Raw genomic sequence first — 26,131 nt, 5'->3', positions numbered from 1 at the left:
ACCTTCTTAACAGGGTGGCAGGACGGAGTGAGTGCAAGTAGGGGAAATGCCAGATACCAACACTTATAAAACCATCAGCTCTTCTGAGACTCACTCATAAACACAAGAACAGCATGGGGGAAACTGTCTCCATAATTGAATCACCTCCACCTGGTCTGGCCCTTGACATGTGAGGATTATGGGGATTACAATTCAAGGTGAGATTTGGGTGGGGACACAGAGCCAAACCATATCAATAGGAATTACAATATACATATTAACATCACATTCTACTACCATGGATATTTTCAACCATTTCCAGTAAGTTGTAGAAATCTTACTTCCATTTAGGTTTATTTACCTGCCTCACTTTTAATACAAATGTTTTAAGTATTTCCTCTATATATACTAAGCATCACATCAGATGACATAATAGTTTCTGCTTCAGCCATCAAACATCATTTTAAAAACTCATAAGGAGGATGATCTATTATATTTACCCCTATATTTACTCTTTCCAATTGTACTTTTTCCTTCCTGAAGTGCCATCATCTTTCTGTTATTTCTGTTTAGGAAACTTCCTTCTGCCATTCTTTAAGCGTAGATCTGTTATTCGCAAATTCTCTTAATCTTCTTTCATCTGAAAATATCTTTATTTCCATTTCATCCTTAAAAGATGTATTCATGGATATAGAATTTGTAGCCCCATCTGTTGTCCTAGCTACTCCAGAGCTTGAGGCAGGAGGATCGCTTGAGCCCAGGAGTTCAAGGCTGCCATGAGCTATGACCACACCACTGCACTGCAGTCTGGGCAACAGAGTGAGTCCCTTTCTCTAAAAAATTATTTAATTGTGTTTGGCAGCAGGTGGAAAAGTGGACTACCGATCAGCCATGCTCCACACCATCTCCTTCAGTTTCCTCGATGCTCAGTTTTGTCTTTTTTTACATGATCATGTAGGACAATTGCCCAATCAGTGTATATGAATCTACTGCGTTCCTTAAACAGTTAACGTAGGATACCATAGAGATGATCAAGTGTGACGGTGAACAGGTATTTTGAGAGTTCTTAAATACCCACGTCAATCTTTGTTGTGAAAATTGGGATGGGGTCGGTTGAACCTACTTCTTGCGGATAGTTTTTCAAAAGTCATGACCATAACGAAGTGTGAGCAATTCCCCGCTTTATTAAACAGTCTGAAAAAGCGCTACTGGGTTTTGATTGGTTTACGTTTAATAAAGATTGAATGAAACCACGAAAGGGCTTTTAAGCACACTGGCAAAAAAAGAAAAAAAAAAAAGCCATAAACAAGAGCAAATGAAAACCCGCGACAACGTTGTATGGATCAAGAAAACTGCTGAAAAAGGGAAGGACAACGGGGAAATTCGCCAAGAAAGAGATATACGTGACCAGCAAATATAGCAGAAAGGGAAAAATGCACGCGTATGGGTTTGGTGGCACTCTGTAGCGCAGAATTACTGCACTATGCGCATTAAAGAGGAATGCGAATTAAAGGAAGGTCTTGGCTGGCAGGTTTTCGGGAGAGACCGTGGGAGAAGGGGGGTGATATGAACAGGCACAGGTTTCTGCATGTGCTTTCTGTACAGAATCAGCTTAGCGGTCGAGACTGTCCTCTTCCACTTCTGCTCCACCCTAGGAGACAGTGTCCCAGGGATCCCTGGCAGCTCCTGCCTTGGGAGGCGCCCGGAAAGAGGCAGGGCTTTGTGGGCGGGACCGGACGGTGGGCGGAGCAGAGACTGCAGGGCTTGTCTGGTGGGCGGGGCCACTGCGCGGACGGCCTCTCTGCCGGGGGCGGGGCTAAGCTAGGAGCGGAGCTAGGCTAGTGGGCGGGGCCTGCAGTGAGGAGGTGTGGAGGGGGCGGAGCTGTGCGGGCTCGTGGAGGAGGGGCCGAGGCGGAGCCAGGCTTGGTCTGGGGAACCCGAGGGCGGGGCGAGGGCGGGGCGAGAGCGGGGGCGGGGCGGACGGGGCTCTCCCGGCGGCCGACGGGGCACGCTAGTGTTGGGGTCCCGCCGCCGTGAGGATCGAGCTCGTGCGGGTCGGTCAGTCGTCGGGGCCTGCGCTGGGCCCGGGCCCATGGCGGCGTCGGCGGCTCTGTCTGCGGCAGCGGCGGCGGCGGCCCTGTCTGGCCTGGCGGTGCGTCTGTCACGCTCAGCGGCCGCCCGAGGCTCGTACAGCGCCTTCTGCAAGGGGCTTACGCGCACGCTGCTCACCTTCTTCGACCTGGCCTGGCGGCTGCGCATGAACTTCCCCTACTTCTACATCGTGGCCTCAGTGATGCTCAACGTCCGCCTGCAAGTGCGTATCGAGTGAGCACCGGCGGCGGTGGCGGAGGGCCGGCTGGAGGGGCGCCCGTGTCCCCGCCCGCCCCCGGCCGCCGGGTCGCCGGCATGAAGGACAGCTGGATCGCGGCGGGGGGCGGAGGCGGGGCGGCCCGGGCCCCTGGACTCTAGACCTCCGCCGCCCAAGCACGAAGGCCCAGCCCTGGCCCGGCCGCGGTCTCAGTCCGGAGACCCCGGATCGCGCAGAAACGCACTGAACAGGCCCCTACCATCGGGCTCCAGAAACTACCTGGGCTCGGCCTACCTGTTGCCTCACATTGGCCAAAGAGGGGGAAACCAGAAGGAGGGAATTGCTGCGGCGACTTGACTTTCCAGGCCCCGAGCAGAAAGGTAGGAGGCGACAGGTTGGAATGGGGGAGGGGCGGTGGCTCTGCCCTCCAGAGGTCGGGGCGCCTTGGCGGTCGGGGGGAAATATGGAAGGCACCGGGGCAAACCAGCCCAAAGAGCTGTGGAGCCCAGCTGGGGAAAGGAAAGGCAGCCTCAGGTTCTCCCCTCCTCTCCAGTCATCATTCCAGGATAGGGTGAGGGGCGGCCCCCTCCCGCCCACTTCCCAGTCTGGGGAATGGAGGGTAATGGGCTGGAGGTGGCCCCGGGAAGGCCCTAGAGGAGCAACGATGTCCCCACCCCTCTCCTTCCCCCCAGTCGGTGGGCATAGGGCGGATGGTTCTCTTCTAGGCCGAGCCCCACGTCTGTTCTCTTCTCAGCCCTCAGCCCTGGGGCTCTCTGCAGCTCCTGCACAGCCCTTGGCAAAACTGCCTCCTGCCCTGTCTTTGGGACCAGAGGACTGGTCTCTGCCTGCTCCTGCTGTCCCTCGTGTTCCCCTGCCCCTACCTGAGGGCACCCCGCAAGCCCTGTATTTGGAGACAGGGAAGAGTGGGAGAGACGCATTCCTACCGTCCCCTCCCCCACAGTCTTGCTCTTCCGCCATGTCAGCCCATGCTCCCTAAGGCCCCTAGCTAGCAAGGCCCTCCCAGGGCCAGAGTCGCATCCTCCAGCCCCAGACGGCCTCTAGAAGCCTACTGTGTACTGAAGTGATCTGGGCAAAGGAGACCTCCCTGAGCACACAGCAGCTCTCAGCCTGGGGTGAGCAGAGCAGATGGAGGAGGGGCTTGCAGAGGAGGCCATTCCTGGGGGAAGCAAGGACGTGTCTGGTGGCCAGGCAACTGAGGTCCCCATCTCTTTCTTTCTCTTTCAGGCATTGGCGTTTGTTGGCGGTGACCTGCCCCTTCTTTGGCCTTGCCAAGAGTCTCATCCCTGCCTGGGGGCACCTCTGGCCCTGGACCTGCTTGGGCAGAGGCAGCGTGAAGGACCTGAACAACAGAAGAAGGGCCTTCCTAGTAGAGGCACAGCATGGACAAAGGCTCACGGGGTGGGGGTGCCCAGGGATCGAGTCCTGGCTTGGGAAGGAAGGTCTGAGTTCCCTGGGAACTGAGATCTGCTGGCAGCACTGTGAGAGGTGTATTTCCCCCTTCTAATGACAGAGGAAACTGAGGCTTCGGGGAGGTGGGGGGTTGCCCTTGACACGCAGATAGGAGGAGGAGGAACTGCGTGTGCCCCTGGGCCTGCAGGCCCCCACACCCCTCCCCAGTCTTCTCCAAGACCTGGCATGGTGGGAGGAGGGAAGGGGAAGTGGAGAGGGAAGCATAGGGCTCCTGGGGCACCAAGGGAGAAAGGGGCCTAGGGGTATGGAATCTGGGGATCTCACTTTCTTTGGAGCAGTACCGAAGGTCACAGGGAAGATCAGGAGGACAGACAGCTGAGATGGGAGACAGAAGAGATGGGCCCCAGGACCCTTGGGGAGCCAAGCTCTCCCCCACAGCCTAACCTCCCCACCCCACCTGGAGCTTCACCAAGGGCTCCTCAGCAGTGCAGTGGCACAAGCCTCCCAGTTTGGTGGGCAAGTGGGGGTGATCTTGGTGTTGTGGCTCCTGGAGACACGACATAACCAGGAGGGTGAAAGGATAAACTTGGGGTGTGCTGGGGCTGAGACCCATGGCATGACCCCAATTCTCTCTCCTCAAGTTCGACCCCCCATGACCAGGACCACACAGGAGAATCTCATCTCACGGCTTGGATTGGTCCTGGGGGCCCCCGGGTGTGCTGCTAGCCGGTGTACAATGGTCAGGAGCAGCCCAGAGGGGAGCCAGGAAGAGACCCTCGCCCTCACCCTCTTTCCCCATTTCCCCATCTCTTGCACTGGTACCCCGAGGGCCACGTTCTCAGTTCCTGGGACTGAAAACTGCAGCAGTCTGGCCAGCTCCAGGGACAGAGTGGCCCAGCCACCTACCATGTACCCTCCTCAGCTGCCCACTGGACCCAGGTCCTGAATGAAGCCGGCTGCCTGCCTCACCCCAGAAGAGGCTGGACAGTGGCTGCCTCGTGCCCCCTGCAGTCTCCCACAGCCAGGGCCCGATGGCGTGCCTCCTAGTCCTAAGTTTCCTGAGAACCCCTGACCCTGCTGGCCTTTCATCCCCCGCAACCCTGTCCACCCTGGACCACCTCTGGGGACCCGTCAGCCTGCTGGTCCTCCCAACAGATCTCTGGGGGCAGCCTCTGTGGGTCAAGAGTGACACGGGGCTGGAGGAGAAGAGGAGTGAGGGGTCTCCTTGTGTCTGATGCACAGATGTGGCCCTTTCAAGCCCTGGTGTCACCCTCTGCGTGACTGGATCCCCAGCTCCACCCTCTTCCTGGGCCAGCCAGGAAGGATGGAGGAAAGCTCTTTGCTGATTGCATGTGTGGGAGTGTGGGGGGTGACTGAGCCCTCCCCATGCAAGGGGCTCGGCCTGGGACCCTGGAACCTGCTTCCCTACTGGGAGAAATGTGCATCAGAGCTGCAGGGGTCCCTACCCTCAGAGACCCCCGACTGCAGGGAGCCCCACCCCATAAGAGGGGCATGGAAATCCATGTCCTCCCCCCCCTCGCCGCCCCGTGGCTTCTGCCGTGGCTGTATTGGCCTAGAGGGGCTGGCTGGGGAGGAGCAGGGCTGAGCCCCTCAGCATCTGCTCCTGTCCCTGCCTTTTCACGCCTGCTGCTTGAAGTGGTAGCTCCACCTGCTGCTGCTCCACCTCCCCTCCCCACCTCTTCTCTCCCCGACGGGGCCCTTGCTGCGTGATGGGGTCTCCATGCACTTTATTTATTTGCAGTCTGTTTGCCAGGCGGTGGAGCTTCTAGACACCGACCGGAATGACACACTTTTCTGTGCGTGATTCACTGTGTACTGGTCAGCACAGGCTGGCCGGAGACATGTTCTTGTTTCTGGTGTTGTCACGTCTTCTTGTTTTCTCTAAGTTAAAAAAGAAAAAAAAAAGTCCTTGGTTTAATACACTAAAATCCCAACTGGAGGCCTCCCGTGTCTGGTGGGGGTGATGCAGTGGCCCCGGGTGGAGAGAGGCCCCATGGTGAGGTCACCGGCTCCCATGGCCAGGGAGAAGCCTCTGAAAGGTAGGGGTGGGGGAGGCTGTAGCAGGGACCGTGTTTCCTGTTCAGAGGCTGTGCTGAGGACTGACTTGACCCAGACCACTGCCCCATGAGAAGAAGGCAGCAGCCTGAGCTGGCCCCAAGAGGTGGCTGCTTATCCTGTTGACAGCCTCTGTTCACCCACCGGGCCCCGGGTGAGAGGCATCCTGAGGACACAGGGCTATGCTCAGACTCAGGAGTGCAGTCTGGGTTTAGGGGCCCTGGGGGCACCCCTGTTGCCAAGGGCTACCCAGGGGCCACAGCACCCTGACAAGGAGGACCCCTCCAAAAGCACTGGTGCCAACACCTTATGGCATCTGCTGCCGCAGGAGAAATGGACCCCAGTCCCTGAACTTCCCTCCCCTTTGTCGAGATGGTCCTCTTCAGTCCCTGATGGTCCCATCCCCACTCCAGGGATCACATGACTTGGCAAACCAAGATGGGGTTGGAGCATGGCTCCAAGGCCTCCTGAAGAGGGAGGACCACCCCTCCCATCCCTGCTACAGAGGAAGGGAAAGCAGGAAGGCCGGTTCTGCTCAAATGGGACCCCAGGAGACCAAAGCCCTGAGCTGTAAGTCCAGGTCTTCCACTTCCTACTGTGTGGTGCCAGGCAAACTGCACAACCTGGAGTTTTTAGTAAGGTTCCTTTGGGGTGCTTGTCAGCAGTGAATACAATGTCTGTTCAATGTTTGTCATCAGGTCTCACCTGGAGCAGCCTTTTTAATGTGGGGAAAGGGAACCAAGTGAAGGGAACGGACATCTGATGAGAGCCTGCCATGTACCAGGCACCGTTCTAGGTGCTTTGCATTCCTAATCTCATCATAATCCCATAACTACCTAACCGTTATCTCCATTTTACAGAGAAATTGAGGATAAGAACCAAGTCTGAAATAGAACCCCAAGCAGAATCTCTTTTCCTGAGCTCCCAATGCCCACTGGAGAGGCAGGGAATTGGGCTGGAGTAGTGGTGGAATGGAATAGCAAAGGTGGAAGATGACCCTGTTCTTTCTGGGTGGGGTCCAGGAGGCAGATAAGAAATCCAAGTGTGGCCGGGTGCAGTGGCTCATGCCTGTAATGCCAGCACTTTGGGAGGCCAAGGTGGGCGGATCACAAGGTCAGGAGTCAAGACCAGCCTGACCAACATGGTGAAACCCCGTCTCTACTAAAAATGCAAAAATTAGCTTGGCATGGTGGCGCACGCCTGTAGTCCCAGCTACTTGGGTGGCTGAGGCAGGAGAATTGCTTGAACCTGGGAGGCAGAGGTTGCAGTGAGCCAAGATCTGGACAACAGAGTGAGACTCCATCTCAAAAAAAAAAAAAAAAAGAAAAAAAAAGAAAGAAAGAAAGAAAAGAAAAGAAATCCAGGGCTTGGATGGGGGACAGACTTGGGAGCCTTCTCCAAATGGAGCTCCCCAATGGGAGCAGCTGGGGCCACCCTAAGATGGGTTCACCTGTCTTTTCTCTATCCTCCCTCCAGAGATTGATTGAAACATAAGAGACTGAGTCAGGAGAGGGCAAGAGAGCAGCTAAGTGGGCGGTTCCGGGGGCGCCAGAGCAAATACAATGAGAAATGGGAAATATAAAGAGCATGCAAAACCTCATCCTACTCCTTTTCACTCCACCCACAAGGGAAACTGCTGCATTTGGACAAATTTCTACTTCGTGTTGGTGGAGGGAAGGAGAAAGAACATACTACTTTGAAAACTTCTCCTCCCACTTCATCTTTATCTTTCCATGTTATTAGGTATTTTTCTATATCCAAAGTCACCTAGTAGTCTCTTGTATGAAGGTATCATGCATTTCTGAATGCCTCTTGGTTATTTCCCTTTATTGTTTATTTGGGGAGTTTGGTTTCTTGGTTGTTTGGTTTTTTTCTGTGGTTTTGTTGTTATAAACATTCCAGTAACAGATAAGTTGGACCTCATCAAAATTAAAAACTTTGGTGCATAAGAAGTCACTATCAGGACAGTGAAAACACACCCTACAGAGTGGGAGCAAATATTTTAAAACATATATCTGATAAGAGATTTGTATCCAGAAATATAAAAAGAACTCTAGCTACTCAATAAAGAAAGACAGACAACCCAATCAAAATATGGGCAAAGAGTTTTAATACACATTTTTCCAAAGAAGGGATACATATGGCCACCAAGCACATAAAGATGCTCAACGTCATTAGTCATTAGGGAAATGCAAATCAAAACCACAATGAGCTACCACTTCACCCTCACCCACTTCACTCATTAGGATACTTATTTATTTATTTATTTATTTATTTAGAGACAGCATCTTGCAATGCCCAGGCTGGAGAGCAGTGACACAATCTAAGCTCACTGCAACCTCTGCCTCCTAGGTTCAAGTGATTCTCATGCCTCAGCCTCCCAAGTAGCTGGGATTACAGACGTGGCCACCACACCTGGCTAATTTTTGAATTTTTTGTAGAGACGGGGTTTCGTCATGTTGGTCAGGCTGGTCTCGAACTCCTGGCCTCAAGTGATCAACCCTCCTCAGCCTCCTAAAGTGCTGGAATTACAGGTGTGAGTCACCATGCACAGCTCAACTTTAAAAAAAAAAAATTTAAAACAGCAAGTGTTGGTGAGGATGTGGAGAAATTGGAACCCTTGTTCATTACTAATGGGCATGTAAACTGGTACAGCAGCCACTGTGGAAAACTGGTGGTTCCTCAAATAGTTAAACCTAGAATTATTCTATAGCTCAGCACTTCCACTCCTAGGTACATACTCAAAGGACTGAAAGCTGGTGCTGAAACACGAATTTTCATAGCAGCACTGTTTACAATAGCTAGAAGGTGGAAACAACCCAAATGTCTATCAGTCTGTCAACTGATAAATGAATAAACAAAACTTGGTATATTTATACACTGGAATATTATTCAGCCCCAAAATAATCCCACAATGAAGTATTTGACACATATTACAAGGTGGATAAACTTTGAAAATATTATGCTAAGTGAAAGAAATCAGACACGAAAGATTACAAATTTTATGATTCCATTTATATGAAATGTCTAGAATATGTAAATTCATAGAGACAGAAAGCAGATTAGTGGCTGCCATGGTCTAGGGGAAGGAAGGATGGAGAGTGACTGCTTAATGAGTACAGGGTCTCCTTTTAGGGAGGTGAAAATGTTTTGGGACTAACTGGTGATGGTTACACAACATTGTGAATGTACTAAATGCCACTGAATTATACATTTCAAAATGGTTGATTTTATGTTATGTGGATTTCAACTCAATAATGAAAACAAAATTTGCTGACACATTTTATTATCTCACCACTGGGCCTCTTCCATAGATGAACTTCTCTCCTGCCCTTTCATTCAAACCCCTGCAGCCCTTGTCCTGCCCCTGTGGTATAAAAAGCTTAGAAAAGTAGCCCCATCCCATTAGTTCCCAAGCAATCCTAGCCCTCAACTCCTTCCCCATTAGGGTGGCTCAGAGAGTGGGAATCTCTAGCAAACAATGGGATCATTGAGGACTGATCTGGCCATATTCCTCAACTGCCTGACCAGTGGAGAACAGCACAGACTTCTTGACTCTTCCTCCTGGCCTCCTGTTTTTGAAAAAAAGAACATTCCCCTCCCATCCTGGCTGACTCGCCCATACTGCCTTTAGTCTGGGCTCCTGGCTGTAACCCTGGGGCCTTCTCCTTGGACATGGATGTCTTGGCCTTGTAATTATATTGGATGCCACAAACACATGAATGCCTGACCCTCTGGACACAACCCTACATCATCTCACATTCCCAGTTCCTCCCAGGAAGAGGATCAAGTGACAAGCAGACCCCAGGCAGCAGAGACCAGCCGAGGCGGCTCAGTCACTTGGCACAATGTTTAAATATGACATTGATGGAGAGCAGACATTGAGTCTGTATTAGTCTATTCCTACACTGATACGAAGAAGTACCCAAGACTGGGTAATTTATAAAGAAAAAGTGTTTACTTGACTCACAGTTCTGCATGGCTGGGGAGGCCTCAAGAAATTTACAATGATCATGGAAGGGGAAGCAAACACATCCTTCTTCACAAGGTGGCAGGAAGAGAAGTGCCAAGTAAAGGGGGAAAAACCCTTTATAAAACCATCAGATCTCATGAGAACTGACTCATTACCATGAGAACAGCATGGGGTAACCAAGCCCATGATTCAATTACCTCCCACTGGGTCCTTTCCACCACATATGGGGATTGTGGGAACTATAATTCAAGATGAGATTTGGGTGGGGACACAGCCAAACCATATCATTTCACCCCTGGCCCCTCCCAAATCTCATGTCCTCACATTTCAAAACACAATTATGCCTTTCCAACAGTCCCCCAAAGGCTTAGCTCATTCCAGCATTAACCCAAAAGTCCAAATCCAAAGTCTCATCTGAGACAAGGCAGTTCCCTTCTACATAAGGGCCTGTAAAATTGAAAGCAAGTTAGTTGCTTCCTAGATTCGATGTGGGTACAGGCATTGGGTAAATACACCCATTCTAAATAGGAGAAATCAGCCAAAACAAAGGGACCACAGGCCCCATGCAAGTCCGAAATCCAATAGGCCAGTCATTAAGCCTTAAACTTCCAAAATTATCCCCTTTGACTCCATGTCTCATATCCAGGTCATGCTGATATCCACGGCCTTGGGCAGCTCTGCCCTTGTGGCTTTGCAGGGTACAACCCCCCTCCCAGCTGCTTTCACAGGCTGGCATTGAGCATCTGTGGCTTTTCCAGGCACACAGTACAAGCTGTTGGTGGATCTGCCATTCTGGGGTCTGAAGTCTGGAGGATGGTGGCCTGCTTCTCACAGGTCCACTAGGCAGTGCCCCAGTGGTGACTCTGTGTGGCAGCTCCAATTCCACATTTCCCTTCTGCACTGCCCTGGCAGAGGTTCTCCATGAGGGCTCTGCCCCTGCAGCAAACTTCTGACTGGACATCCAGGCATTTCCATACATCCTCTGAAATCAAGATGGAGATTCCCAAACCTCAATTAATCACTTCTGTGCACCCACAGTCTCAACACCACGTGAAAGTCACCAAGGCTTGGAGCTTGCACCCTCTGAACCAATGGCCTGAGCTGCACCTTGGCCTCTTTTAGCCACAGCTGCAGCTGAAGCACCTGGGACACAGGACACTATGTCCTGAGGCTGCACAGAGCAGGGGGACCCTGTTCCTGGCCCAGGAAACCATTGATCCCTCCTAGGCCTCCAGGCCTATGATGGGAGGGGCTGCCATGAAGGTCTCTCACATGCCCTGGAGGCATTTTTCCCATTGTCTTGGTGATTAACATTCAGCTCCTTACTACTTATGCAAATTTCTTCAACAGGCTTGAATTTCTCCTCAGAAAATGGGTTTTTCCTTTCTGTCACATCATCAGGCTGTAAATTTTCTAAATTTTTATGCTCTGCTTGCTCTTGAACACTTTGCCGTCTAGAAATTTCTTCCACCAAATACCCTAAATCATCTCTCTCAAGCTCAAAGTTCCACAGATCTCTAGGGCAGGGGCACAATGCTGCCAATCTCTTGGAATAGCAAGAGTGACCTTTACTAGTTTCCAACAAGCTCCTCATCTCCATCTGAGACCACCTCAGCCTGGATTTCATTGTCCATATCACTATCAGCATTTTGGTCAAAGCAATTCAACAAGCCTCTGGGAAGTTCCAAACTTTCCCACATTCTCTTGTCTTCTTCTGAGCCCTAGAAACTGTTCCAGCCTCTTCCTGTTACCCAGTTCCAGACTCACTTCCACATTTTCAGGTATCTTTATAACAGCACCTCACTACTCCTGGTACAAACTTACTGTGTTAGTCCATTCTCACACTGCTATGAAGAAATACCTGAGTCTGGGTAATTTATAAACAAAAGAGGTTTAATTGACTCACAGTTCCTCATGGCTGGGGAGGCCTCAGGAAACTTACAATCATGGTAGAAGGGGAAGCAAACACATCCTTCTTCACATGGTGGCAGGAGAAAGAAGTGCAGTACAAAGGGGGAAAAGCACCCTATAAAACCATCAGATCTCATGAGAACTTACTGTCATGAGAACAGCATGGAGATAACCATCCCCATGATTCAATTACCTCCCACTGGGTCCCTTCCACAACATGTGTGGATTATGGGAACTATAATTCAAGATGAGATTTAGATGGGGACACAGCCAAACCATATCAGAGTCCCACAAGTGGGGTGACCAGACCCTCAGAGTTTCAGCAGGACCAACAGGCTGGAACTTCCAAGGGTTTGCTCTCTGGGCCCTGAAACTGGGAGACAGTCTTGCTACAGGCTGTACCCTATTGGCTCTCCTCCTGCTGCCATGCTGACTGTGGCAAACACACCAGTCGCTGTTGCCATCTGTTCCAACTTGGCCACCTGGAACAAGGCTGAACCTTGGGCCCTCTCCCAGTTTGACAGAGCAGTCCCCAAGGCCTTCTGAGTCTAGACTGACTCATGCCCTGCCACTAGCCATTTCTTGGAAGGCTCCCTCTGTGGCGGCCATGACAGCACTTCCTCTTCCTGGCCACCAGAATCCATCTGTAAAAACTGTGGCTGCTTTTCCACTCAAGACACCCCTTCCCACAGATATCAGGGGTTCACTCATTAATGAAACCTTCCTTCTTTCCCCCCACATACACTAATTCATGCCACAATCCCCCACCACCTGTAAAAATCAGAAGGCCTTCATGCTCCAGGAAAGGCCTTCAGGACACCTTGAAAATGGACTCATGGCTCATTCTCTAGCCCCTCTCCATGTCTGATACTATGGTGGGCACCAGGCACAGATTCCCTGTGGGCAGTTAGAGGAGGAGCTCACAGGAACATGTAAGTGCAGAGTAGGAGCCAGGGTGTGAGTGAGGGCTCAACTAACAGGAATGTGATGCTCCTCACCACCACCAAGGAAGTAATCTAGGATATGGGTGATGTCACTACCTTTAGGGAAAAGGTCAAATCAGAAAAACTGGGCCACCCAGACCAGCAGAGCAGCAAGATGGCCTTCCCAGTTCCCAGAGACTGCCACCAAAGGATTTCATTTTTCAAATCATGCATGTTAAAAAGAAATATCAGGGTACATGCAGCATGAATCCCACTGGACACACCAGACACAGCTGGAAGGTGATTTCATTAATACTACGAAAGTGCTCTCAAAGAAGTTTTCCTGGAATGTCTTTTCTAAAGGCCTTTCCAAGTGAACACCATGGCAAACCTAAGCACTGGTTACAGCAGTTTTTGCTCAGATGTGATGCAAAGCCTCACCCCAGACCCTCGGTTGTATTTCCCATACTTCTCTTTCCACTTCCCTTTTCTACGGGCTTTTGCCCATGGAAATGCAGAGAGCAGAGGCCAGCCTGGGAGCTCAAAGGCTGGCTTGGGGGTTCAGCTTCTGGCTCATCAGCCCTGGGAACATGGGCATGTCACTGTGCCCCTCTGCACCTGCATCCCTCTCTGCCCCATGGGCACAGCAGTTCATGAAGTGGAAGCAACGTTCACAGTGTCTGTCAACATTTGAAACTGACAGACTCATCTCTCTTCCATTGCCTAGTTTCTCACTTTCTATGACTTTTCCTGGTGACAGCAACTCTCCACATACACGCCACCTGGGAATGACTGTAGGTTTAATGTCAAATTTAATAAAATGTCAGATCATACTACCCCGGGAATCACAGCAAAATGGTTAAAGTTGAGGCTCTGCAGCTTCACACTGACACCTACTTCCTTCACTCCCTTCCTGTGCCCCACGACCTTGTAGCCTTTCTTTTCCCCTTATCAAAGCCTGTGATGCAGTGATGACTGTGTCTCTTGCTGAAAGCCTTAGCAACACCCTCCCAAGGGCTTTCAGATATAGTTCAAGGAAGTGGCCAACAGATGGCGCTATTCTCATTAGCGCAAGCCAGGGGAGCTGAGAAAAGAGGCATTTCACCAAGCAGCTTTGACAAAATTAGCTTTCTGTAATTGAATAGCCCATAAGAATGAGATAAATAGGTTTTCAAAAGTTATAGGAGGTGTACGATCTTAAGCAAATAAGAACCTCTGAGGTGGTTATGTTCTTTTAATTCCTAACACACTACAACAGAGATTTGCAAACGGTACTGGAGACTCCGATACCCAGATAAGTCACAACGGCCTTCTCAGAACTGATAAACACTGGGAGACAGTTCAGCCCCCTGTTTTACATTAGGCACCATGTGGTTCAAGCAGGTTTTGGAGGGAGAAACCAGTTGGGCTTAAATCCTGGCTTTACAGGTTATGAGCTGGGTGACTTTGGCAGGTCCCTCATACTCCTGGCTTCACTTTCTTCATTTGTAAAATAATGAGTAATTCATAGGGTTCTATGAGGAAACAATGAAATAATGTACACAAGTAAATATTTATTACGGTGCCTGTATTAGTTTCCTAGAAATGTGGCAAGAAATTACTACAAACTGGGTCACTTAAAACAACAAAAATGAAAGGAGACAGAGCAGGATGGCTGAATAGAAGCCTCCAGTGATCAGTCCCCATGCAGGAGACCAAACTGAACAACTATCCACACACAAAAAAAGTACTTTCATAAGAACCAAAAATCAGATGAACAATCACAGTACCTGGTTTTAACATCCTATTAAAAAAGAAGCAATGTTGGAAGGTGGAGGCGGACAGATCACAAGGTCAAGAGTTCGAGAGCAGCCTGGCCAACATGGTGAAACCCCGTCTCTACTAAGAATACAAAAATTAGCCAGGCGTGGTGGCGCATGCTTGTATTGCCAGCTACTGGGGAGGACCCAGGAGGCAGAGGTTGCAGTGAGCCAAGATCATGCCATTGCACTCCAGCCTGGGCAACAGAGCAAGACTCCATCTCAAAAAAAAAAAAAAAAAGCAATAAAGGGAGTAGGAAACACGGTCTTGAATCACCTACACCACCCCTCCTTCATTCCACAGCGGTGGTCGTGTGGCGTGGAGAGAGAATCTGGGCACTTGGGGGAGGGAGAGTGCAGTTATAGTGGGACTTCGCCTTGAAACTCAGTGCTCCCCTGTCACAGCAGAAAGCAACATGGGGCAGGAGTCAGCCAGCACCCACAGAGTGAGCATTTAGACCAGCCCTAACTGAGGAAAATTCCCCATCAAATGGCTGGAACCTGAGTTCCAGCAAGCTTCACCACCACAGGCTAAAGTTATCTGGGGTCCTAATAAACTTGAAATGCAGTCTAGGCCACAAAGACTGCAATTCCTGGGCAAGTCCTCGTGCTGTGCCTAACTCTTCAATGCCCAGACATGAAAAAACATACACAAGCATCAAAACAATACAAGAAAACATGACCTCACCAAATGAACTAAGACATCAGTACAAGTCCCAGAGAGACAGAGATATATGACTTTTCAGACAGAGAATTCAAAATAACTATTTTAAGGAAGATCAATGACACCCAAGACAACACAGAGAAGGAATTCAGAATCCTATCAGATAAATTTAACAAAGGATTAAAATAACTTAAAAGAATCAAGCAGAAATTCTGGAGATGAATAAATCAATTGACATACTAAAGAATGCATCAGAGTCTCTTACCAGCAAAATTGATAAAGCAAAAAAAAGAATTATTGAGCTTGAAGACAGCCTATTTGAAAATACACAGTTAGAGGAGACAAAAGAAAAAGAATAAAAATGAATGAAGCATGCCTACAAGGTCTACAAAGTAGCCTCAAAAGGGCAAATCTAAGAGGTATTGGCCTTAAAAAGGAAGTAGAGAGGTAGCGGTAGATAGTTTATTCAAAGGGATAATGGAGAACTTCCTAAATCTACAAAAATATATTAATATTCAAGTACAGGAAGGTTATAGAACACCAAGCAGATTTAACCCCCAAAAGACTTTTTCTAATGTATTTTATGAGTCCTTATTCATTGAGAATATTATTATAAATGTAATCATTTGGAATATATTGTCTCAATTTCTTTTCATTTTGATTTTCATTTCAAATGAATGTGAATTTTACAATTCATCATGTCGGGGTTTATTATGAAAAATAAAATTCTTGGCTGGGCGCAGTGGCTCATGCCTGTAATCCCAGCACTTTGGGAGGCCAAGGCAGGTGGATCATCTGAGGTCAGGAATTTGAGACCTGCCTGACCAACGTGGTGAAACCCCGTCTCTACTAAAAATACAAAAATTTGCCAAGCGTGGTGGTGCATGCCTGTAATCACAGCTACTTGGGAAGCTGAGGCACGAGAATCGCTTTAACCCAGGAGGAGGAGGTTGCAGTGAGCCAAGATTGCACCACTGCACTCCAGCCTGGGCGACAAGAGCAAAACTCCGTCTCAAAACTAAATATATATATATATATACACACACACACACATATAAAATTCTTGAGATTCTTGTGGCTGATAAGAAGATACAACAGGAATAACAATTTGCATATTATAAATGTTTTCAAATGAAATGAGGTAGAGGTATTTTGAACAAACATTATGTTTTACTGTGAGAGAGCTACCCCTCACTTCTGATTTCTGTATCTGTTCTTTTTTTTTTTTTTTTTTTTTGGTATTTTTTAGTAGAGACGGGGTTTCACCATGTTAGCCAGGATGGTCTCGATCTCCTGACCTCGTGATCCGCCCGTCTCGGCCTCCCAAAGTGCTGGGATTACAGGCTTGAGCCACCGCGCCCGGCCTGTATCTGTTCTTTAACAAATATATTGGATAGTTCCTAACTATTTAAAAGACAAACTCTAGGCCACTACAAAAACTCTTTTTTATAGTCTTAGAAATTATAGGTTAACAGTCTAGTGAAGTATGGAAGATGTAATAGGGTTCTCCAGATAAATGGAACCAATAGATAAGAGGAAATCTACTATGGGAATCGGCCCATGCAATTGTGAAGGCTGAGAAGTTCCATGATGTGCAGTCAGCAAGCCAGAGAACCAAGAAAACTGGTGTTGTAACTCAGTCCAAGGTTAAAGGCCTGAAAACCAGAGTAAATCCTGGAGTCTGAAGGCCCAAAAACCAGGAGCTCTCATGTCCAAGGGCAGCAGAAGATGGCTTATACCAGCTCCTGAAGAGAGAGCAGATTTGCCTTTTTCCCATCTTTTTATTCTATGCGGGCCCCCAAGGGATTGCATAATGCCCACCTACATTGGTGAGGGATGATCTTCTTTACTCAGTCTACTGATTCAAATGCTAATCTATTCTGGAAACACCCTCACAGATATATGCAGAAATAATGTTCTATTAGCTGTCTGGATATCCCTTAACCCAGTCAAGATGACACATAAAATTAACCATTACAGATGGCAAAAGGCAAAAAAGAATCAAGGGATTAGAACATTGACAACAAGAGATTCTTCTAAAAGTTTACTGAGTCAACAGAGAAATTACCTCTTATTTTTATCTTTTTTTTTTTTTTTTTTTTTTGAGACGGAGTCTTGCTCTGTAGCCCGGGCTGGAGTGCAGTGGCCGGATCTCAGCTCACTGCAAGCTCCGCCTCCCGGGTTTAGGCCATTCTCCTGCCTCAGCCTCCGGAGTAGCTGGGACTACAGGCGCCCGCCACCTCGCCCGGCTAGTTTTTTGTATTTTTAGTAGAGACGGGGTTTCACGGTGTTAGCCAGGATGGTCTCCATCTCCTGACCTCGTGATCCGCCCGTCTCGGCCTCCCAAAGTGCTGGGATTACAGGCTTGAGCCACCGCGCCCGGCCTATTTTTATCTTTATAAAAATATGGAAAACCTTTCAAATTAATTGGTAGTCTGCAGTCTAACATTCTGCTCCATTGCTGTTAACATTTCTTAAACCAGTACACTAGCATGAATGATGAACCTCATCATCAGAATCTCTCTTTCCCACTCTTGTTCCCTGGGTAGGTGCATCTCACCTCATTAGTTCTTTGATGACAATCAGTTGCCTGGAGTATTTGTTTTAGGCCAAATCATTACCCTGGAGTATTTTCTAAGGTGGGGGTGAATAATTCATTTTTTAAAAAATGGATATCCTGTTGAACTAGCAGTTTTATTTTCCAACTATACTACTCTATCTCTTTAAGTCAAGTAATGCTATGTATGTGAGTCTATTCCTGGATGCTCTACGTTCTATTCCATAGTAGTATAACAATGTAAATGTCATTTTCCCAGATAGTCTATTTCCCTGTCAAATTTATGGAATAATCTTATTGCCTTATTGTTTAAATAGTGTTGGCTTTCTCAAATGTATCTTTTATTTATTAGAGTTTACTTTGGAGCTGGCCTGGTTGTTACATCACACCCAGGGATTGGCACCAAAAGATGAGCTGGAACCAACAACTGTGCCCTTCATACTTCCTTGAGAACTTTGATCTCCTCTTTAGGCTCTAGAAACTGAGCCCTGTCACGGGAAGTATTCATGAGCAGAGAGAACATGCCCCTGTAGAGCAGAAAACAGTTATCTTAGGTAGAGTGACTGCAACCCTATAATGCAGGAAGCAGACCAAAACATCTGAACAGCTCAAAGAGAAATGAATAACCGTTCAAAGATTGGAATAGAGTTCATCACAACAGTGGTCATTACCCACTTATATATAACACAGTCATTTTAATGTATTAATCAAAGTTGAGGACAGTTTGAAGACCTTAACAGAAATGCACAATCTTAGGAAGTTCACGTAACAAGACTCATTCAGGGAAACCACTTAAAGTTGTATTACTGCCCAAATGGGGAGAAAAAAGAACCTTGAGAGTGTGGGGAGTAGAAGGCAAGTAGAGAAGTATCAGAATGACAGCTTGCAGTAAGTCTGGATAGCAATCATGCTGTTAGGAGTACATGGGTGGAAGGCTCCACAGGGAACTCCACTATACAAAAAGAGGAGTGAGGGTTAATAGAATAAACAGTACACCTGAAGCTCTACATGCTAATTATTAATATTCAGAATTATTCAGTCTGATGGCAACACAAGTTCCGAGCACACGCATTGTTAACCTAGTGCCACCCTTTAAGAGAACTGGTATAAATTTACAACAGAAATAACTGGAGGAAAATATTTGCATAGCACAATATCCTTTAATTTTTCAAAAGGATTTGCCATAGGAATCGAGTCTTCTCTAGTGTGATTTCCAAATTATTAACTACTTTCATAAACATTTAAAACATTAGTGCCAATGATAACTAAAGATCCAATTTCTACTGTTCTTCCAGGTCTATACAGCTTGTGACTTTTGATGCCCACTCCCCTACCCCCACCCTACTCTCCACCACCCAAACCTAGACCCTGCTTTACTTATGCGCTTTTTTAAAAAAATTGTAAATTATTTATTTATTTATTTATTTTATTTTATTTTATTTTTGAGAGAGAGTGTCTTTCTGCCTCAGGCTGGAGTGCAGGGGCACAATCTCGGCTCACTGCAACTTCATCTCCTGGCTTCAGGTGATTCTCCTGCCTCAGCCTCACGAGTAGCTGGGATTACAGGTGCCTGCCACCACAGCTGACTAATTTTTGTATTTTTAGTAGAGATGGGGTTTCGCCATGTTGGTCAGGCTGGTCTCGAACTCCTGACCTCAGGTGATCCGCCCGCCTCGGGATCCCAAAGTGCTGGGATTACAGGCATGGGCCACGCCCAACCTACTTATGCACTTTGTGTAACATCTGCTTGTTTCTTTTATTTTTGGGGGGAGTGGGAGGCAATCAGCTTCTTCAGATTGAACATCTGCTTATTTCACTATTGCACTGTGTTGAACCACATGAAACTGCCCTTTTTATATGTCACACAGTTGAATTTCAGGAATTTAGTATGTGTCAAACTTACGTTATAATTCTTTGTGTATTTTTATCTCCGCGGACTATGTGATGTTTTTGGAACATGAATGTTGAAATTCATTTGTATGCTCAACATCTATTTTCTTCTCTCTCTGTCTGTCTCTCTCCCCCCTCTTCCTCCCCTTCTCTTACAAGTAAATCCATTCTAGAATGCATCAAATTCTATGACAAACATGACTGCTAACTTCACTGATCATAAGCAATACTTTACTAGAGTATTGCTAATGATGATTTCTAATGGTGTATACCAAAGAGTTAAGAGTAAGATAATAGGGCTAGTTCCAGTTTATGATCCCTTGTTATTACAAGGGGTGTCCCTTGGTCTTGCCAATGACAAAATGTTTATGTGAACAATTACCTCATGGAAATAGTTCTTACTCAAAAATAGAAGTAATGTTATTTCTGCAGTCCTTGTCTATCTCATTGCGGTAGGTATCACGAACAGTATTAAAGCTCTAACATTTGTTCTTGCAATTCTCAGAACTGTTAACAGGAAGAGGAAAGTCCTCAAGAGCCAGAGAGTAGAGGTCCTTGATGCACAGAAATCTCCACCTGTCCTAATGCTGCGTGTTCACTGGCATGGCTGTTTTGGGACCTAAGGCCCAACTAGATGAACCACATCTGCCAACTACCCCGAACACTCCATTCACTCCCTCTCGGCACTCCTTTTAGACAGCCTTATTTAATACATCTTGCCCAGCTTCCTGACTAGAGTTGTATCTCCTCTGACACTTTAACTCAATATGGTTTTGGAGTTTAAGACATTAAGTGGCCTATGAATATTGTTCTGGTCTGTTCTGGTGTGGCAGAAAAGAAGCTGGACTAGGGGAATAGTTTTGTGCCAACAAAACTAGCAGAGGCGGGGTTTCACCATGTTGGCCAGGCTGGTCTCGAACTCCTGACCTCAGGTGATCCACCCACCTCGGCCTCCCAAAGTGCTGGGATTACAGGGGTGAGCCACCATGCCCAGCCGGGCAGTGAGACTTCTGAGGAGGAAAAGAAGGAGGACTTCACAGCCACAACAAAAGAAGATCAAGTTGAAATAGTTTCTTCTATCCCTCAGTCTTTTCTTCTTCCATTTGAAAGTAAGAACTCTTGAGTTTTATTACATGATCAATGTCAGAGTCTTCAGAGGACTCTGAATGAAGGTCCTTGAGAAGAAGTCTTGAGACAGGAAGACAAATAACACAATAGTAATGGCCAAGAGACTTAAACAGAACATTGTCCAAAGAGGAAATCCAAATAGCCAACATTGTTAATCATTAGTGAAATGATTCTGAATGAAGGTCCTTCCTTCTCAAGACTATGAAGTCTCAAGACAGCATGCAGTCTTGCAGCGTACTTGGAATTCCATTTATATAAAATTTCAAGGGAGATTTCTCATTGGTTTTGACTGGATAGTCATATAAACGTTTTAAAGAAATGAGATCAAGACAATCCTTGTATGTAAATTTTGAATTTATATTGTTTCATCCCATGTACAAAAACATTTTCCCTATAGACAAGTTTTTATGCCTGGGTATCTGGTAAAGGAAAGCAGACTTAGGGACAAATTACAAGTCCTAACCTCTGATGCCAGAAAAAAAAAATCTTATTACATCTGTTATAAACCACCTTTCAAAGATTGATAATTCGGCAAACCAACCTAGGAATGTCTTCCTGTGACTATTTTCTCTCACAGACATCAATATTTTTAAAGCATTTATTTTGAATATTTTGCCTTTTATTCTTCCTTTATAGACACTGTACAAATATGGTGTTTAATGGCTTACAAATGTCTTTCAAAAGCATGGCCTCATTGATATACATGAGTAAAGCAGTAAGTGCTGTGCCTATTTTGTAGTTGAACAAATAGTGTCAGAGAAGATTATAAATATTCCCAAAGGCTCACAGCTACTGAATAGTAAGGCTGGAGGCCAAACCTAGGCCTCTAGACTTTAAATGCAGTTCCCTTTTAATGTATCCAATCTTTAATAACCCATGTTGCCTATATTATGCACTCTCTCTTCTTTTATTTTAAGAAAGAGAGTCTCATTTTGTCACCCAGGCTGGAGTACAGCAGTATCAGCATAGCTCACTGTAACCTCAAACTCCTGGGCTCAAGTGATCCTCCTGCCTCAGCCTCCCAAAGAGCTGGGATTACCGGCATGAGACACCACAACTGGCCAAAATCTCAAAAATTAAAAAAAAAAAACCCTTAGGCAACACATAATTTAATCGTCTTAATTATTAAAGATAACATACAGAAAAGTACATAAAGACTAAATGTACAGTTTATTAAACTAGTATAAAGCAAATATTCCTAGAAATACCACCCAGATATTTACAGAAATGCATCAGCAACAGCCAGAATCCATTCCCTTTGACAACTCCAGTATTCTTCCTAGAGGTAATCATGATGTCCTTTACAGTAATCAGTTTCTTGCTTTTCTGTACAGGGTTTACCTTCTAAATACGCATCTCTAAGCAACATAGTCTCTTCACAGCTTTAAAATTTAAAGAAATACAATCATGCTAGTGTGTACTTTTTTTAGTCTGATTTCTTTTATTCAATAATATGTTTTCAGAATTAATCCAGGATTTTCCATGTGTGATTTCAGGTTTTTATATTTGTTTCTGCATAGTGTTCCATTGTACAAATCTGTCACAATTATTTTATCCAGGTTACACTCAATGGGAATTCAAGTTGTTTCCAATTTGGGGTTATTGTAAATAATGTTGACGTGATCATTATTTTACTTGTGTCCTGGTGCACATATGCATAATTCCTCTGGGATAAATATTTAAGAGGGAAATGGTTGGGTCATAAGGGAATGTGTATCTTCATCTTGAATACATAACAAACAATAAACTCTTCCCTAAAGCAATTCAACTAATTTGTGCTCTCAACAGCAGCATATGAAATTGCCTACTTTAGCACTCATCAGTTTCCAAAAGAAAAAACAAAAAGAAATTGCCTACTGATCCACATCCTCACCAACTCTTGATGTTACTAGACTCATTAAGTTTAGTCAGGGTATATAATGGTACTGCACTGTGGTTTCACTGTGCATTTCTCTAATGATTAATAATGTTGGCTGTTTGGATTTCCTCTTTGGACAATGTTCCGTTTAAGTCTCTTGGCCATTACTATTGTGTTATTTGTCTTCCCGTCTTTGATTTCCAATAATCTTTTATGTGCTCTGGAAATAAGCTATTGTCACTTAAATATCTGATAAATATCTTCTTACATTCTGTGTCTTGCATTTTCCTGCTAGTAATGTTGTCTTTTTATGAACAAAAGGTCTTAATCTTAATGTGGTTCATAATTTTTTAACATTTCCCACTATAATTAGTAATTTTTGACTTGTTTGAGAAATCCTTCCATACCCAGAGGGCGTGAAAAATCCTTCTACATTTTTTTCTACAAGCTTTATTATTTTGCCTATGACATTTTGGTCTAAAATACACCTGAGATTGTTTTCCCATATCTGGTGTGAAGTAGTGGTTTTATTTTTATTTCTTTCCAAGTGTATAACCTGTTGTCTCAACACTGTTGGAAACATTTTCTTTTCTCAAATGCTCTGCAGTGCTACTATTGTCATAAATCAAGTAGCCACGAAAGCAGGCTCAGGGTCAGTTTCTGGGCTGTCTAGTATATCCATTCATCTATGTGTACATCACTATATTGGTACCAAAGTGTCCTAATTACTATTGCTTTATAATAACTTTACATTTGCTAAAGCAAATCCTTCCTTCTGTTTCTTTAAGAGTATTTACAATATTGAGTCCTGTAATCTATGAGCATAGTGTAACTTTAAATTTATTTAATTTTCTTTAATATATATCAATAAACATTTAGAGTGTTTTCTTTAGAGGCCTTGCACACATTTTTTTAAACTTAATCTTAAAGACTTGATAGTTTGATACAATTTTAAATGGTAGAGTTTTTAAAAATTTCATTTATTAAATGTTGTTGTTATACAGAAACACCAATTGAGTTTTGCACAATGATTTTGTATCCAGCAACAGTGATATATTCTAATGATGCATCTGTGGATAATTCTGAGTATTCTACACAGCCGATTGATGCAGAGCAGGTCCTTGGTTTTGCCCAGGAACAAATTCAAGAGCAAGCCAGTGATGGAAGAAAGCAGTTTTATTGAAGTAGCAGTGTTACAACTCAGTGACTGCTCATTGCAGAGCAGGGCTAGCCCATAGGCAATGCAGCATGTATAGAAGGACGGTTACCAGAGGCTGGGAAGGTCATGGGGGTTGGGGGACGTGGAGAGGGTTAACTGGTACAAAAAATAGTTTAAAAGAATGAATAAGACAAAGTATTTGCTAGCACAACAGGGTGACTATAGTAAAAAATAATTTAAGTGTACATTTAAAAATAACTAAGAGGATTATTGGATTGTTTGCAACACAAAGGACAAATGCTTGAGGTGATGGATACCCCATTTACCCTGATGTGGGTATTATGCATTGCATGCCTATATCAAAATATCACATAAATATATACACATACTATGTACCCACAAAAATTAAAAATAAAATTTTTTTAAAAAGAGTAGCAGTGTGTGGGCTGTTGACTAACTGTATTTATATCCACTTTTAGTTACATGCAAATTAAGGGGTGGGTTACTCAGAAATCTCTAGAAAATGGGCAGTAACTTCTGGGTGCTGCCATGGCGTTTGCAAACTGTCATGGCACTGGTGAGGCGAGTGTCTTATGCTGATGGGCAGCAAGGGCAACCAGAGGTTGCTTTTGGTGCCACTTGCTGGTTCTGGCTGGTTTTCTATCTGGTCCAGAAAACAAATTCTACTTTTCTCCTATCTCATTCTCCCGTCGGAGATTAGATATGCCTCCTTAATCTTAAAGGAGCCGCAGAAGGTCAGAGATCCATCTTCTGTTACTGCTTCCTGCTGTTTTTATGGGCATAGGCCCTGCCGAGCATTGGAGGAGTAAAAGTTTCTGGATACCTGATCTAAGGGGCCCAAAGGCAGGATGTTTTCATTCTCCAGGTCAGAATACAGAATGGGTTGGAAGCCTTGTGCCAGCATTCTTTACATGGATTTACTATAATCTGGAAGACACAAATTTTACTAAGCAGTTAAACAAGCAAGGGCCAAAAATTAGTAGTAACAGGATAGCTAGCAAAGGTCCTAGGAAAGGTAAAAACCAGGCAAGATTTGGGAGGGCACTTTGGATAAGTGACCAGCTATAGCTGGGGTCAGTGCCCTGGTTATATCTATCTAACCAGGTAGCTTGTTCGTAGATTTTTTAATGTTAACCTTGATTTTCCAGAGTTATTAATGTACATGCAGCAGGTCATATTAATAACTGCACAGACTCCACCTTGTTCAGCTAGTAAATAATCCAATAATCCAATGCTAGTCTGTTGTCAAGGACAACATTTGTCAAAGAGTCTAGGAACTACTGAATTCTGTTTATTGCCTGGCCTATATTGGTGGCCAATGATTCTAGGGTTTGAGTCAAGTTCTTTTGGATTGACTTGTGGTAGACAAAGCTACCCCAGGGGGCCACTAGTCCTATTACTGTCTCAATTCCTGCCAGAATTAATCATATTGCTCATTTATTTCTGATATTCCTGGGCCTTATGGGGATTATAGATGGTGACTCCCAGAGGGGTAATTGTGGCCAGTATACATTCACCCCATTTCTAGTTTTTTAGTATACAAGGGAAAGCTACTCCTAAAAGAACAGGTAGCTCCCCAGGGAGTCAGGAGTGGTTAGGAGATGGGACTTCTACTTACTCATGGCCACAGACAAAAATAAGTCCAGTTGGGGCACAAATAGAAGGCCTATGAGATGTGATGTCTATCCTTTGTTACCCAGTCATGTCTATAGATATATTTCCCTTGCTCCAATGGGGGTAGTCAAACATCCCTTGTTTTCCAGAAGAAGCCAGTACTCCTACCTTCCTAGATTAGGCAGTTGTTTTTCCCTTGCTTGTTCTGATGGAGGAGGAAGCACCATGTGTGGTTTTCTCACTTACAAGTGGGATCCCATTTACCTCTCTGTGGCCTCAGGAATTTGGCAACTAGAATTGGATTAGAGCAAGTCAGGGAAGTTTCCACTTTTTTGTCGTTAACACAATGAGTGCAAAACACAGTGTCATTAGGACACCTGAAGTACAGGTACCCAATCTCCCAAGTTCAGGTAATAGTGGCAGGAGCAGTTAGGTCGAATTCATTAAGTGGGAAAAAGTTCCACCTAATAAGTAGGGATCTGGGTACTAACGGATCACTATGGTTAATCAGGAGGTCCAGGGAGATGGCCATGAGGTTTTCCAGATGTGTCAGAAGGTGGAACTCTTTATCCTGGGGATGTTGATGACAAATCCAGCAATCATGAAGATGATTCCTTGATGCTATGATTTTTGAAATATTTACTATAGAGTTTTATTCCCACCACACTGGATTAGGTTAATCAGGAGGGCAAACAGGATTAACAGAGGCGGGATGGTGTCTGGTTGGACCTTAGAGTGGCCTCTACACCTAACAAGGACAAAAGAGGTATTTCCCAGGAGGAGGCAAGTGGCCAAAGCAATAGAAAAGAAATACACAATCAGGAAGAACAGAAAAATTAA

General features: G+C 45.7%; 1 protein-coding gene and 1 long non-coding RNA gene across 2 annotated transcripts in view; one reads left to right on the top strand and one right to left on the bottom strand.

The window, feature by feature from the left end:
- The first annotated feature begins 1,992 nt into the window (after positions 1-1,992).
- SMIM10L2B (small integral membrane protein 10 like 2B) lies at positions 1,993-5,673 on the top strand. The gene is made up of 2 exons (XM_015128267.3): positions 1,993-2,667; positions 3,533-5,673. Exon 1 carries the CDS (start codon positions 2,072-2,074, stop codon positions 2,306-2,308), a length of 237 nt encoding a protein of 78 aa, XP_014983753.1. The 5' UTR covers positions 1,993-2,071; the 3' UTR covers positions 2,309-2,667; positions 3,533-5,673.
- LOC144338726 (uncharacterized) overlaps positions 5,518-26,131 on the bottom strand; it is a 48,307-nt gene continuing 27,693 nt past the window's right edge. Inside the window, exon 2 of the long non-coding RNA XR_013413052.1 lies at positions 5,518-5,620. This is a non-coding gene — a long non-coding RNA (uncharacterized LOC144338726). The remainder of the gene's footprint in view (positions 5,621-26,131) is intronic.

The sequence above is a fragment of the Macaca mulatta genome, chromosome X (genome assembly GCF_049350105.2).
Source record: "Macaca mulatta isolate MMU2019108-1 chromosome X, T2T-MMU8v2.0, whole genome shotgun sequence".
Lineage (NCBI taxonomy): Eukaryota > Metazoa > Chordata > Mammalia > Primates > Cercopithecidae > Macaca > Macaca mulatta.
This window is presented reverse-complemented; position numbering and strand designations above follow the sequence as displayed.